The sequence below is a fragment of the Balaenoptera acutorostrata genome, chromosome 18 (genome assembly GCF_949987535.1).
Source record: "Balaenoptera acutorostrata chromosome 18, mBalAcu1.1, whole genome shotgun sequence".
Classification (NCBI taxonomy): domain Eukaryota; kingdom Metazoa; phylum Chordata; class Mammalia; order Artiodactyla; family Balaenopteridae; genus Balaenoptera; species Balaenoptera acutorostrata.
Genome location: NC_080081.1, coordinates 71,455,913 through 71,470,980, shown reverse-complemented (window position 1 = coordinate 71,470,980; position 15,068 = coordinate 71,455,913). Strand labels below are relative to the sequence as shown.

At 38.9% G+C, this 15,068-nt stretch overlaps 1 protein-coding gene across 7 annotated transcripts in view; it reads right to left on the bottom strand.

Annotated features, from left to right (window-relative positions):
- The window catches only part of STARD13 (StAR related lipid transfer domain containing 13), a 389,825-nt gene that overhangs the window by 62,386 nt on the left and 312,371 nt on the right, over window positions 1–15,068 (bottom strand). For all 7 annotated transcript variants that reach the window (XM_057533176.1, XM_057533175.1, XM_028161730.2 and 4 more), the window contains 2 exons: window positions 8,226–8,297; window positions 5,346–5,427 (listed from right to left, as the gene is read on the bottom strand). In XM_057533176.1, coding sequence (XP_057389159.1) covers window positions 5,346–5,427; window positions 8,226–8,297 — 154 coding nt within the window. The remainder of the gene's footprint in view (window positions 1–5,345; window positions 5,428–8,225; window positions 8,298–15,068) is intronic.

The following is a 15,068-nucleotide window of genomic DNA, read 5'->3' as shown; positions in this document are numbered from 1 at the left end:
TGTTCTACCCACTGCTCCTGCGCCCTGAGAATCTCAGCTCACATACCTCCAGCCAAATGCTTTTCTTATTTCATAATATTTTTGGAGACGTAGCTGTCCTAAGAATTATTCCAATGATAACAACCTCCTGCCACTCTAACCAATTTTACACAAGCTGGGCCCTTATCAAGAGCACTGTGGTGTCTGGCGTTGTTGCATTCCCACATGTTTATGCAGTACTGTCTTTTGGGTACGTCTGTATGAATCCTGCTATGGGCTGAATCAGAGATGGGTCATGGGTTCTACAAGAGAAGGCTTCCTAATTTTTCTGGCTGACACTACCTTATTATGCAGAACTTTTTATCTTGAAATGACTTCTATACTGGCTAATCTATATCATGGCTGAAATTTTTTTTTTTTTTAAAGTCGACTTGGATGGAAAAGTCCAGAACTTAGTCAAGGCACCTTAGATCACATGCAGCAGTGAGTAGATAAGGATTTACCACCCATGTATTTGAGATTCAAAGCTTGACCCACTCAGACACATATGTCATCCAATGAATAGAACTGCACAATCAGAAGCGGTTTGCTCCTACAATCCTGATTTAAAAATATGGAATGAAATTTTTATTCTCGGTTTACAATGTAATCCTTGATTTATATTTTAAAAATCTATGCGTAAGCTACTAGAACTAATGAGTAAGTGTAGAAAGACTGCAGGATGCAAATGAACAATATACAAAAAATAAAAAAAATACTAGCAATGAACAATTGGAGACCGAAACAATAAAAAACAGTACTATTTAGAATAGCACCACAAAACATGAAATTCTTAAGTACTTTCAAGTATGCGTATTACCCATATGCTGAAAACTACAAGTTAGGGTTAAAAAAAAAAAATCAAGAGAGACCTAAACAGAGACATGTACCATGTTTATGAATCAGAAGTCTTGTTACTGTTAAGATATCAATTCTTCCCTAACTGATCTATAGAGTCAACACAATCCAAATCAATACTCCAGTAGGATTTTAAAAATTGATATCAACAAGCTGTTTTTAAATTTATATGGAAAGGCAGAGGAACTAAAATAGCCAAAACAATCCTGGCAAAGAAGAACAAAGTTGGAGGACTTACACTACTGGATTCCAAGACATACACAAAGCTAAGTAATCAAGTGCCATATTGATGAAAGAAAGACACATAGATAAACGGAACAGAATAGAGAGTCTAGAAATAGACTCATGCATATATGGTCAATTGATTTACAATATAAGTGCAAAGGCAATTCAATGAAGAAAGTATAGTCTTTTCAACATGGTGGTCAACCAGTGGGATATTGATAAGCAAAATATGAATCTTGAGCCATACTTTTTACCTTATAAAAAATTAACTTGAATTGGATCATCAATTTACACATAAAACATAAAACTGAAATTTCCAGAAGAAAAACAAAGGAGAAAATAGTTGTGACCTTATGTTAGGCAAAATTTCTTAGGTGTGACATTAAAAACATGAAAAAAAAATGATAAACTGGACTCCAATAAAATTCAAAACTTCTGTGAAAGACATTGTTAAGAGATTGAAAAAATAAGCTACAGACTGGCAGAAAATATAAAAACTCAATAAGAAAACAAACAACCAAATTTTAAAAATAGGCAAAAGACTCAGACACTTTACTAGAAAAGATATATGAATGGCAAATAAGCACATGAAAAGACATTCAACATCATGACTCATTAAGGACATACAAATTTAAATCACAATGAGAAACACTAGACACCTACTAGAATGGTTAAAAACAAAACAAAACAAAAACCGACAATATCAAGTACCAATGAAGATGTGGAGCAACTGGAACTCTCATACATCGTTGGGGGTAATACAAAATGGTATGGTCACTTTGGAAATGTTTGGTGGTCTCTTATAAAGTTCAAATATACTTATCATATGCACCCTACAATCCCATTCCTAGGAATTTACCCAAAAGAAATGAAAACTTATGTACACACAAAAACTTGAATATGAATGTTTATAGGGGCATTATAGCCACCCAAAGTGGCAACAACTCAAATGTTCTTCATCTGGTGAATGGATAGACAAATTGTAGTATATCCACACAATGGAATACTGCTGAGCAATTATATTGATTGATACATGCAACACGGATGAATCTTAGGTGCATTAGTGAAACAAAGGCAGACTCGAAAGGCTACATACTGTTTGATTTCACTTATATAGCATTCTGGAAAAGGCAAAACTATGGGTACAAGAACCAGATCATGGTTGCCAAGGGTTGAGAGTAGGTTGATGACAAAGGTGAACCAGGGAGTTTTTTTAGGTGATGGAGCCGTTCTATATCTTGGTTGTGGTGGTGGTTACATGATTGTAGGCATTTATCAAAACTCAAAGAACTGTACACTGAAAATAGTGAATTTTGCTTTATAAATATACAGAACACCTTGACTTAAAGAAAATATAGCTTTAAAAATTCAACTGGGATGATTTCACTTATATATGGAATCTAAAAAACAAAATAAGCAAATATATCTAAACAGAAACAGAGTCATTGAGACAGAAAACAAACAGGTGGTGGCCAGATGGGAGGGGGGTGGAGGGAGGAGAGAAATAGTTAAGGGAGATTAAGGGGTACAAATCTTCGTTTACAGAATTATGAGTCACAGGTATAAAATGTACAGTATGGGGAATATAGTCAATAATTATGTAATATCTCTGTATGGCAATAGATGACAACCAAACTTACTGTGGTGATCATTTTGAAATGTATAGAAATATAGAATCACTATGTTATATACCAGGAACTAACATAGAGTTGTAGGTCAATTATACTTCAAAAACAAACAAACTTACAGAAAAAAGATCAGATCTGTGGCTACCTGAGGTGGGGGGAGGGGGGATTGGATGAAGGTGATCAAAAGGTACAAACTTCCAGTTATAAGATAAATAAGTAGTAGAGATGTAATGTACAAAATGATAAAGATAATTAATACTGCTGTATGTCACATATCTGAACATTGTTGAGAGTAAATCGTAAGAGTTCTCATCACAAGGAAAAATTTTTTTTCTATTTCTTTAATGTTGTATCTATATGAGATGGTGAATGTTCACTAAAGCTATTGTGGTAAACATTTCATAATTATGTAAGTCTAACCATTATGCTGTAAACTTTAAACATATACAGTGCTGTATGTCAATTATATCTCAATAAAACCGGGGAAGAAAACAACAAAAGGCATAATTAGAGAATCAAAGATCTATGAGTATGCAAGAAAATTCAATTGGGAAAAAGATAATGTAATATAATACAATTAACAATAAAAATTATTTCTTTTAAAAAATGCCAGCTTACTAGTAAAAATACTCTTGGTTAAAACTAAGAGGGAAAACTCAGGATGAGGTGGTGGTGGAATAGTTCTGAGTTGGATGAAGCCTTGGTGTGCATCAGACATGCTGAGGAGAAAACACCGCTTTTCCAATTCATTGCCTTTAAATAATTACCACCAGGACTTCCCTGGTGGCACAGTGGTTAAGAATCCGCCTGCCAATGCAGGGGACACAGGTTCGAGCCCTGGTCCGGGAAGATCCCACATGCCGCGGAGCAACTAAGCTCACGTGCCGCATCTACTGAAGACCGTGCACCTAGAGCCCGTGCTCCGCAACAAGAGAAGCCACTGCAATGAGAAGCCCGTGCACTGCAACAAGGAGTAGCCCCCACTCGCCGCAACTAAGGAAAGCCCGCATGCAGCAACGAAGACCCAGTGCAGCCAAAAATAAAATAAAATAAATTTATATATATATAAAAAAACGAATTACAACCAAACTACCCATTCTTCTTGTAAACGCTCACAAATGGCATTTTGTGCTTGTTTGTTTTTGAGTCCAAATAGCCAGTTCCTGCAATTTGTGATTTGAAGAGTTCTTTGCTCTTCTACCCACTTAAGCAAACCCACAGTAATGCTTTCCTTCAACATTCAGAGATCATTCCTTAACGCAAATCTATCTTCATATAGGAATCACAGAGTGACCAGCTTATGAATGCAGAAATATATATGTCTACAGAAATCAGCAAGCGTATGGTTACTTATACACTATTCTAATATATATCGGTGTGTCCTTATCTTGACAAAAGTTTTCCTCATCATTACTTTCCTCTTAAACTATCTTTTCTTTTCTTTTTTTTTTTTTGGCTGTGTTGGTCTTCGTTGCTGTGCACAGGCTTTCTCTAGAGCACAGGCTCATTAGTTGTGGTGCACGGGCTTAGTTGCTCCGCGGCATGTGGGATCTTCCCGGACCAGGGCTCGAACCCGTGTACCCTGCATTGGCAGGCGGATCCTTAACCACTGTGCCAGGGCTCAAACCCATGTCCCCTGCGTTGGCAGGCAGATTCTTAACCACTGTGCCACCAGGGAAGTCCCTAAACTACCATCTTTTCTATGTCAAATGCAGAATGTATGAGGAAAAAATGTTGGACTGCAAGTTATGAGGACTGCAGTTTTAAAGTCAGTTTAGCCCATAACTAGCTCTGTAGCCTTGGAAAAATGACTCACCTCCTGTAACTAATATTTATTTCCAGCTCTGACCTCTCTCCAGGGCTTTAGTTAGGAAACTTCAAATTCCTACAGACACATAGAACCTCTCATGCACATTTAATTGTTCAGAAATATTGATTACATTGACATCTTTTATTATTACTCAAATTATAATTGTTTTATTTGTTCATGTATGGTTCATTTCTTCAGTTAGATTTCTCCAACCAGATTAGACATTCTCTGAGGGGAGGGAGTTATTCATCTATACATCTTTGTCTCCTTATATCATCTATCACATAGTGAAGGCTTAAATATTTCAGTTTGCAGATATAATTACTTGAGCTTACATATTCTAGTTTGCTGATATAATCATTTGTCTTTGCAAAAAATACAGCTGAGCTTGACATACTCATGGAGCTCTACAGGGCCCTCCCTGACCACTCATGCTCTGGTCCCCCACAATGCCTTCTCCCACTAACCCACCCACACCCCATCACCGCCTATAGCCTCAGTTTGTTTTACTTTTTTAACATAGCTTAACACTCTCTGAGATAATCTCTCCTTCTCCCTCTTTTTCTCTCACTCACTCTCTCTTTTTCCAAATCTATTGTCTGAAGCTTCCTACTAGGATTTAAGCTCCATGAAACCAGGGACTGATCATGCTCACCATAATATACTCAGAGCCTGGACCCATGCCTGGCATATAGTAGGCGCTCAATAAGTACTTCCTGAATTGTTGTTGAACTTGCCCCTCAATATAGTGATAACTATTAGACATTGAACAATCAAAAGAAACAAAAATACTTCACATGATTTACCTGTAAAGAGGTTCTACAAGGTCTTTTTCAAGAAAATCATGATCGTTCTTGACAGCCACAATGTTGATGGGAAATTGTGAGTCTGAAAGAGACAAAGAGAGACAAAGGAGTTTATGCGCCTTGTTTTATCTGAATGGGCACCAATATCTTCAGGCCACCACGTTTCTGTACTCATGGCTGATCTTAACAGCAGTTACTCCCCATTGACAGGTGTGTTGGTAATGTTTAGAGAGCAGAAAGTTTTACGTTTATCCCAATAACTGCTTTTAAGAATACAAAGAAGTGTGAAATATGAAAATAACCAAGTGTTTGACCTTGGATAGGATTGCATACCAAGTGCCTGCATTTTTATAGCTAATCACTATCACAGACTTTTGCCTGTATGGAGAACTTTCCCACTCTCACCAACCACCTAAGGTGGAGGTTGCTGACTTCTGTCCTGATCAGTTCATGAAATACTTAGTTTGGCAGATTTTTTTTTTTCCTTCAGAAAGGAAAATACCGGAAGCTCAATGGCCTCAAGTATTTTATTTTGTAGCAAAATCTTGAGTCACTTTGGAGTATCAGCAAAATATTCAAACAACTGATTCTATCCAATAAAAAAGGAGAAATTCCAACATTGTAACTTTTCTCCCACAGACTACTCATGCCAGATTTGGAGGTCATGGGCAATGCTCAGGTCACAGTGTTAATTTTAGGTACCTCATTTGTGGAGGTAAAAATCTGGAGATCATTGGAATAGAGTCCATGGCCAAATCTAACCATCAATGTTGGTCCATTATCATCATCCTACCATTCTTTCTCTTTCTCATCTTATATTTGACATTTGCCAATCATAATAAATCTAAGGGTACCAATTTTCTTATTGCAAGTTGAAAAGAGAAACAATTCCTCTTCTGGTGAAAAAAAGTGAATTCCAGAGTGAATTCCAGACGGTGCCTGAATGTAGACTGTCTCATTCTGCTAGAGAGGGAGTTAATGTGTAGTCATGAGGAACACAGACATGGAAGCCCAGCTGCTCTGGCTTTAAGTCGTGGCTCTGCTACTCACTAGCTGTAGACTGTGGGCAAGTCACTTAACCTCCTCTGGGACTCTGTTCCCTCATCTGTAAAATGGGGATGATGATAATTATAATACCTCCCCTATGGTGTTGTGAATATTAAATGAATAGTACATGTACAGTGCTTTGAACAGTAGCTGACACATAGTAAGCTCTATAGAAGTATTTGTTCTTATTCTTATTACATCCATTAAATGCATATGGCTTAAACACAATCTGACAAGTCCATCTCACTTATGAGATATCTTTACTTCTTAGTCATTTACAGACTCTTCACATTTAAATTGCATAGTATTTTGAGTGCACATTACAGTAGAAAATCTATCTACTGAAGGAGCATTCTGACTCTTCCACTTTATAATCTTGTAAAAGTCACTTAACCTTTTTGGGTCTCTCATAATCAGTGCATTGCTGGTGGGGGTGTGGGAATAGCGGCTGCTTAGACCAAAACTGTAAGACCCTCCTCCTTGTCTAAAAGGCTATGGTTTTTTGAAAGCTTTTATCAGAGACTTTAGACTTCACAGCACATTCAGAATTTAAGTGAGAGAAGTTGAAAGTTTTTTGTTTGTTTTGTTTTTTTAAATATAAAACTGAGCTTCTAGGTGAATGGATGAGATTCACCAGTGAGTAAAGGTTAATTTTGTTGATTCTTTCCATCCTACATGAATTTTACGTCATCAGGAACAGAAGTCTATACTGTCTAGGGTACTACACATGCTCAGTTTACCCCTAAAGATTCACTCTCCACTTTTCTGTGAACTGCTTTGTGCCCCAGGATCAGCTGTGGATGGCATTCAAGGGGATCCATGTCCTCTGCTTCCTTTTGTGTTTGGCCAATGGGAAGCCCTGGCTGGAGATGGAGGGAGGGAGGAGTGTGAGGTCAGGGCATTTACTCTCCTGGTTGTCTCCAGGGGAGGCTGCCATCACCAGCTGTGTCCTCCACTCCTAGGGCCTGCTCTGAGATCTTCTCTCCTTCTGGGTTCTGGCACCCTCTCCCTCCATTTATGGCTTTGGGCCTAGGGTAGTGACAGCTCTGCTGCTACAAGCTCTGGGCTCCTGGACTGTTCCTCGTGGTTTCCTATGCCCTGCCCACATCTTTGTAATGAACACTTTTAGAAATAAATCCCCCTCAGATTGTCTTGAGTATGCCACCTGCTTACTGCTGGGATCCTGACTAATTCACTATACGACTATCCAGGAAGCAGATGCTTTGGTTATAATTTTAGGTATCAGTAAGATAAAGGTGAGTAAGTTTATTAACTGTCAAAACATCAATGGAAGTAAGTATGATGCTGGCAATAGAAGCACCTTACTTAAAACCCTGAAAAATAACATCCGATCCATGTTACATCTTAAGCATTTTCAGGTTAAGTAAACAGAACTCAAGAAAAGTCTCAAGATAAATTAGTTTTGTGATTTCTAGGAAATTTATCAACAATTCATTTATTGTACTTTCAAGAAAACAGAGAGTGACGAAAAAACACGGAAAAGGATAAGGAAGGAAGTGCAGAAAAGCTGGTGATGGCAGAACACTGGAAGGAAAAGGCAGAGCTGGGATCGGCCGGTAGAGATGAGAAGCAGAAAGAGCAAAGCAAAAAGTAAAGAAGGGAGAAGCAGGGAGGGGCAGAAGGTGAGGCAGGCTCAGGAAGCAAGCCTCATTCCTAAATCGGCATCAGTATAAGCCCTGGGCATTGCAAAGGTGGAGGCAAGGAGAAAGCAAGGGGAAAAAATGGTTGAGAAAGATCTGGAAGTCAAAACACACCACAGGACATATTTTGAGTTTATCCTCTTTATAAAGAGAGAAGAAGAGCCCAACTTACCCTCATATAACTGAGCGTACTGCGGAAACCCGGCAGCACGGAGCCAGTCACATGCTTCCTTCGCCTCAATTTCTGAAAAATACAACAAAGGGAAATGTGTGAGTCCAACGGCCACCCACTGGTCTCCACCTCCGCAATCAATGAGGAACTGGTGCGCACTGTGCATGTTATTACACAGCAAAATTGTTCTCAGGTAAGTCTGTGTAAGTAGCCTACCCAGAAATGGGTATAAAGTGAGCAGGTATCACAAAGGTACTTGTTACGTGTCTGCTAAGATTATCTTCAATGTTGATCCATAAGTATTTGGATAATAGCAAAACCACAGACTACAGAACACAAAGGCTGGGTTTCAGGGAGGGAAAAAATGTCTTATTTATACACTAGGGAACCAGGGGACTAAGGAGGAGGTGGAAAAACTTATGATTTTTTTTTAATAAATTGTTTTAAACTTTCAAAGATAAAGCTAAGACTATTTATTCTACATTCCTTTATTCTTTTACTCTGGGGATAATGAAAGAACAAATACAACTGGGCAGTTTGTGAAAATGTATTTTCTCATGAAGGAAGGTATTAACAAAAATCCAATGTTTTACTATTTCTTTAATTTTACTAATGGCTTTAATTCCAAATGCCCTGTAATAAGATGTGCATTCATCAAGCACATTCTAATGATTTTCAAGCTGCAGAGTGCAGCATGGAACAGTAAAGCTGGTTATCTGGAATTGAGACGTGTTTGATGGGGCTGCTAGAATCTCTGAGGGCCAACCCCAAGAGGTTGATATGTCCTTTGGGTGACCAATTTTGGTATGGACATAACAAGAGTGAACGGGACCACCTGCCTGGAGAACTTTGGAGGGAGATGGGGAGAGTCTACAGTATGTGAACCAGGTCACTTTTTGACCTCATGGATCCTGGATCATTTCCCAACCACAACTCTGTTAGATAAATATGAATGCAGGGGAAAAGAAGTTCATCTGTCAAAAGTCCAGTTTCTCCAAACAAAATTAAACAGCCGATTATAACAGGTCTCTACCCAGGCCTCTTCCTCTGCTGTTGGGAGGGAGCCCGGTCAGGTCACTGTATTTCCATTTACTCTGACGTTCGTTTTCCCCTGTAGCCAAAGTTGGAGAGTACCAGGTGCTCTTGGGATCACTGCATAAAAACGATCCACGCTAGCATCAGCAGTGGGCCAGAGACTACAACCTACGTTGAAAGCTCAATGTCTTTGCAGCATAATGTTCAATGTGACAGAGCTATCTGGTCTATGTTAGGAAAACAGACCAAAGGCCAGATCATCCACAGGCTCCAAAGGGAAGAGCAAAAGCCTAAAGCCCCAAGCCCCGTCCCACTGATCTGGCTGGATATGGGTTGAGATATGTTATTAAATCCAGGGAAACAGAGCCTGTGGTGGCCCCTGTCCCAGAGTCCCTGCTTCTTTTGGCATCCCCTAATCCATTGTCATTCCAGAGACTGATGATTTCTAAATCTTGGGTTTTTTTCTCTGACATGAGGGCTTTTTTTACATACTTATACCAGCACAGACCTAATAGGTCTCATTCCTGCCTTGTACACATCACTCAGAAATATCTAGGGCACCAAGCTGGAAATAAAAGCATTTCTATGAGGAGGGGTGAGACCCACAAGTGCAGTTCAAAATGAATTGGCTGGATTGTACTGTATTGGCTAACTTGGGTTTTCCCTTTGGAAGGTACAAAGGGCAATTACTGTATGTTTCTAAAGTTTTATTTAGTACTCATTTGAGAGTCCTTATGTGAAGGCTTCCACTTTGATAACTGCACAAGTACTTCAGGGGAAGTAGGAAATGCACATTCTGACTGTAACATGGAGAAAATGTGAGTTACTCCCGAGTCAAAGATAGGCTGTTGCCTTCTAAAATTTCAAGCTTCAGATTTGCTTTCTTCTTCAATAAACTACAGTGGCTAGTGATGAGAAAATACCTAATTTCTAGACGTGCTCTAAACAGTTATGAGTCAGCAAGTCTTAGAGAGAAGCACAGAATTCTGTTATGTGAACTACATGAATAGTAGGCCTTTTTCTATTTTATTATTGCTTTTACTATTATTGAAATGTACTGTTAAGCAGGAGAGCCCCAGAGAGACAGATCACGAAGAACAAATGGGGGCGACTTGGAAGGCAGGAGCTCTGCCACACAGCAAGCTCAAACGGGAGCAGGAAGTAGCTTGTAAAGGAGCATACACTCCACCAGATGTTGTGGTAAGAAGGACAGAGAGCTGGGGGAGAGGTGGGCAGCAGGGGTCCTCACGGAAAGACTCTCTTTGAAACTAAGGCTCTGGTTGGGCAGTGGAAGAGGGCTCAGGCTAGCCTGGGAGATTTTATTTAAAAGGCTCCCTAGATAACTTCGTTTTGTTTTTTCATAAGAGTAACATAGATAATGAGCTGAAACTCTACCCATACATAAATATAAATAATCAAATCTTAACCAGAACCCAGGTAAATCAAACTCTCAAATAAGCTGATTTTTTAAAATGGGTTGGCATTTTGTTTTTAAGTCTCCCAGGCAAAAGACAACAAAAGCTGCAATTAGTAAATAATAAATGAGAAGAAGCCACATCCCAGCCACGGTGGATGGCCCCTCCCCATCACTCTCCACACCCAACTTGCTGTTCTATTCCTGAAATGTCTCCCAAACACACTCCCCCTACTCTTAAGGGCAAAACCGCCTAGTGACAAAGCAAACAGACAAAATAATGGAGCACAATTAACCACTATCAAATGTGACTTTGCCCATCAAGTTGAGTTGGAAATAAAAAGAGCCTTACGATTCCTACTGATTCCCCACAGCCCCTACTAACACCTGTCAGCCAAATGCTAATGTTTTCTCCAGGGCGTATTACCCATGCAACAGCCAAAATGCCTGGAGAAGTAAGAAGGAATCATTACTGCCAGTGTCATGTTTCACAAGGCCTTCATAATGAGAGTTAAATGACATTTGAGAGAGTGTGAAAATCTCTTTTCCACTGAGCTCTTGCTTAGCCAGCACAAAATTATGTAAAGGCTTTAAGGGCCATTCAAATCACATTTTGACAGTTTTATTTGTTCCCCATTTCCAACCCACACCTGGCCCTGTGGCATCTCCAGGGCTAAAAAGGCAAAGCACCAACCTTCTGCAAGTCTCCTGCAGCAAACCTAAGTGTGGGGAGAAACCAGAGAATGCCCTTGACAGACTGGCCTACTGATCTCTACCATGGTTACCACATTGTAACTGGAGAAAATTCAGTCTGTTTGGCTCCGCATATGATAGGATTTCAATAGAATTTTTGTAATTATTATATATAAAAATCATTTCCATTTTACTCTAGAGTGAGTATCTGTTTTTGCTTGCCTGACATCCTTCCCCCCTTGCTCGGATAACAGAGCCACTTCTACATGGTTTAGGTGGGGCTGACACTCCTGGTCCCCTCCAACCACATTCCTTGGCCCCATCACCACCACCCACATGGATGACCTGCTCCTTAAGAGAACCCATTCCCCTAAGTCCAAGGAAACCACGGAGCTTTGGGATATTAAGTCAACTGTTGTTTGGGGGCTGAAATCAACTGGTTGAAAAGGGAGATATTCAGTTTTTCAATTGGTAGCTTGACCTGCACAAAAGCCAAGCAAACCTTTTCAATCGATAAATAAAGAAGACAGTTTGGCGCTTGGCATGCTCTTCCATCACATCTCTGTGATTCTACTTGGGGGAAAGTCACTCACTTTGCCTCAGTTGCCTTGCCTACATCCTTAGACCATGATCGGACCTCTGTCCAGAGACAGACACAGCAGAGGGAGGCTGTCTCATTGGGTGCCCGAGTTGCTGCACATCAAAGGGCATGAGAATGAAGTCACTGTGGAAATTACCATGGCCTGTGACACTGGTTTTAGAAAGTATTATCATGTTTCTTAATTACATGTGCTCAGTGTTAAAAACTTGTAAAAATACAGAAAGGCACAATGAAAGAAAAAAGTCAACTCTTGTCCCATTAGTTAACATAATTCAATATATGTTATTTGTCAAACTGGTAGTGATGGAAATATCTTTGGTTGACTACTTTCTGCATATAACAAAATACATTGTGAATATTTTCCCATATCACGGTATTGTTGGTAAAAATGGAAAATTTACTTTGTTTTGAGAATGATGCTTATTTTTTAAATACCTAATTTTTGAATACTGCCAATTGAGCTGACAACATCAAGGTAGCCAAGAGAAAACAGTTCAGTAGGGCTTCATCAACACAGTCTGACTGTGGAGAAGGCTGCAGGTCTACGTGAGTTAAAAGAGATTTACAAGCTGTTTCTTTAAGGAAATATCATTCGATGTTTGTACAGTCAGGTGGACAAGGCTCCAGAGGGCCTCAGTCAAGTAAGGAGTTGGATTGAGCGCAGCAAATTTACCACCCAGGTTTGCAGGCCTCCTTTCTTGTTACTCTCTCACTGAATTTTTAAACTGGTGCTTCTAAAGTACTCGGAACAGTGTGTTCTCCTACCTAAGCATTTAAATACATTTTTTTTTTTTTTTAATTTACGTTATTCTCGGCATAGCAAATACTTTTCCCATAGCTAACCCAAAGGGATACTCTTCTTTCTAAATACCCAAAGGGATACTCTTCTTTCTAAAAGAAGATACTCTTCTTTCTAAGGGACACTCTTCCTCTAAACCAAAAATTCAAATTAGGGCCAAATTAAGTATTATTATCATCAGAAAATTAGCTGGCTAGAAGGAACCCGGTTTACCGTGGAAAGTTTAAGGCATATGTATTTATGTTCTTCTTACAAATCTCCTGGAATTTTAATGGACAAACTGGCTCCAATTTAAGTAGGTCTTAAACGTTCATTCTTAAATGTTCATTAAAAGTACTCAAGAGAAGTTGGGAACGAAAGACAACATGGATCTCCACGTGATTTAGAAAAGTGGGCTTTAGAACAGTGTTTTGTTTTTTTCATTTAAACTGGCTGACATGGTGGGCACCCTGCTTCTGAAAGATTATGGGTGACTCAACCACCACAGGATGTCTGCAGTTGACGCAATTATCACTATAAAAGCATATCCACGGTATTAACATTTCAACAGGCTTATGGTTGTCGGCCTAGGATGGTTTGCACGGCTGAGTTAGCTTCATTATTCACGAACTTCTTCAGACAAATGACTCCTTTGTTTTCAGATGAAATTTCTCAAGTGAAGTCCCTATTTACTGAAGCTGTGTTTATTCCATAGGCTGTATTTATTCCACAGGCTAGGCCAAATTTGTCAAAACCAGTGCCAGAGTATCCATCCCGTCCATATGTGGATGAGAATGATGCAAGCATTAATATTATGTAGGCCCATGAACTACCACCATCATCCTTCTCCCGGGAGGGCTTTATAACCCTAATCACAGGTTCAGGAGGGAACGCCAAGTTTTGTAGTAACATTAGGCTTTGATTTAGATCCCATGTCATGGCAACAGGATACATCTTTTTGCATTCTTTGAATTATATAATACATTTATTGCAATGTGTAAAAGGCCTGAATAAGTCTTAAACGTATACCAAATATAATTATTTTCTAATGTGCATAATATTTTATTTCCATGATATTCTAAGCTACTAACAGAATTAAAATACAGGTTATTTTAGAAATTTAAGATTATTAATCTCTGAACATTCAAATCAGTGAATCAAGTGATAAACAGCCATTTTATCTCCCCATAACTTAAGGCAATCTTTTTTCTGATGTGTAGAAAAATCTCTTGCACTCAGCTAATATATAACTATAGAAGAAAGAAATAGGAAGACGTATATATCCTCAGGACACCTAATTGTACTCATTTAAGATGGAGAATCATGGCTGTGTTTATGTGTACTGTTTTCCTGAAAGCAAGAGTAACAGACATGCTGAGACATACTATTCCATCACCAATTCTTAACACTAGCCTTATTTCTCAGGTTGTGAAGTATCTTCTGCAAGCTGGATTCATAGCAAATCTAGCCACTTAAAAGTAATTTCTATTAGAGTGAAAAAAAATCAAGCAAATTCTATACCTAAATAGAAGGTCTATTCTTAGTCACTCAAGGGTTGTTTTTAATCTCTCTTTTTCAGCCTTTTTGGGGAAAACATATAATATATATAATTTATTATTTGTTTACTATTAAATTTTTAATATGACTATAAATTAAATTATATATTTTAATATATTTAACATAAATTATACATAAATTTTACACAACCATAAATTTAAAATTCTAAATAAAATTATATATTTTATATAATTATAAATTTATAATGAAAACACACACACACTCTAATACGTTCCTAATGAGTCCCTGCTCTTTCCAGCTGTTAGCGAACTTGCAGTTCTCATCCAACTGGGAAGCATGTACTTTCCCATCCCACTGATGTCCGGCTTGGCCATATGACCCACTCTGGCCAACGAAACGTGGGCAGAAGTAATGAATGCGAATTTCAAGCAAAACTCTTCAAAAGCCATCACCTAGTTCTGCCAGCTCTCCTACCCTTCCCCTGACCATGAGGCTGGTATGTCTCAGAGGCTATTCTTCAGCCTGGGTCCTGGAATGACAACACAGGGAACAAAGCCACAGCAGAGCAGCTGCTGACACGTTATGTGAGCAAGCAATAAACTTCTGTTGCTTTATGCCACTACAACTTGGGGGACAACTTGTTACAGTGGCATAATCTAGCTTAAGCTAATTTAGCAGAGCTGCCAGCTGTGCCTTTTATAGATGAAGCATAGGGATGCACTACAAACTTTTATTTCAACTTGAGGCTGTTCCTGGATATCCGTTAGTGTGTCAGAAAGGAACACAGTCAGTCTCCATAATAAT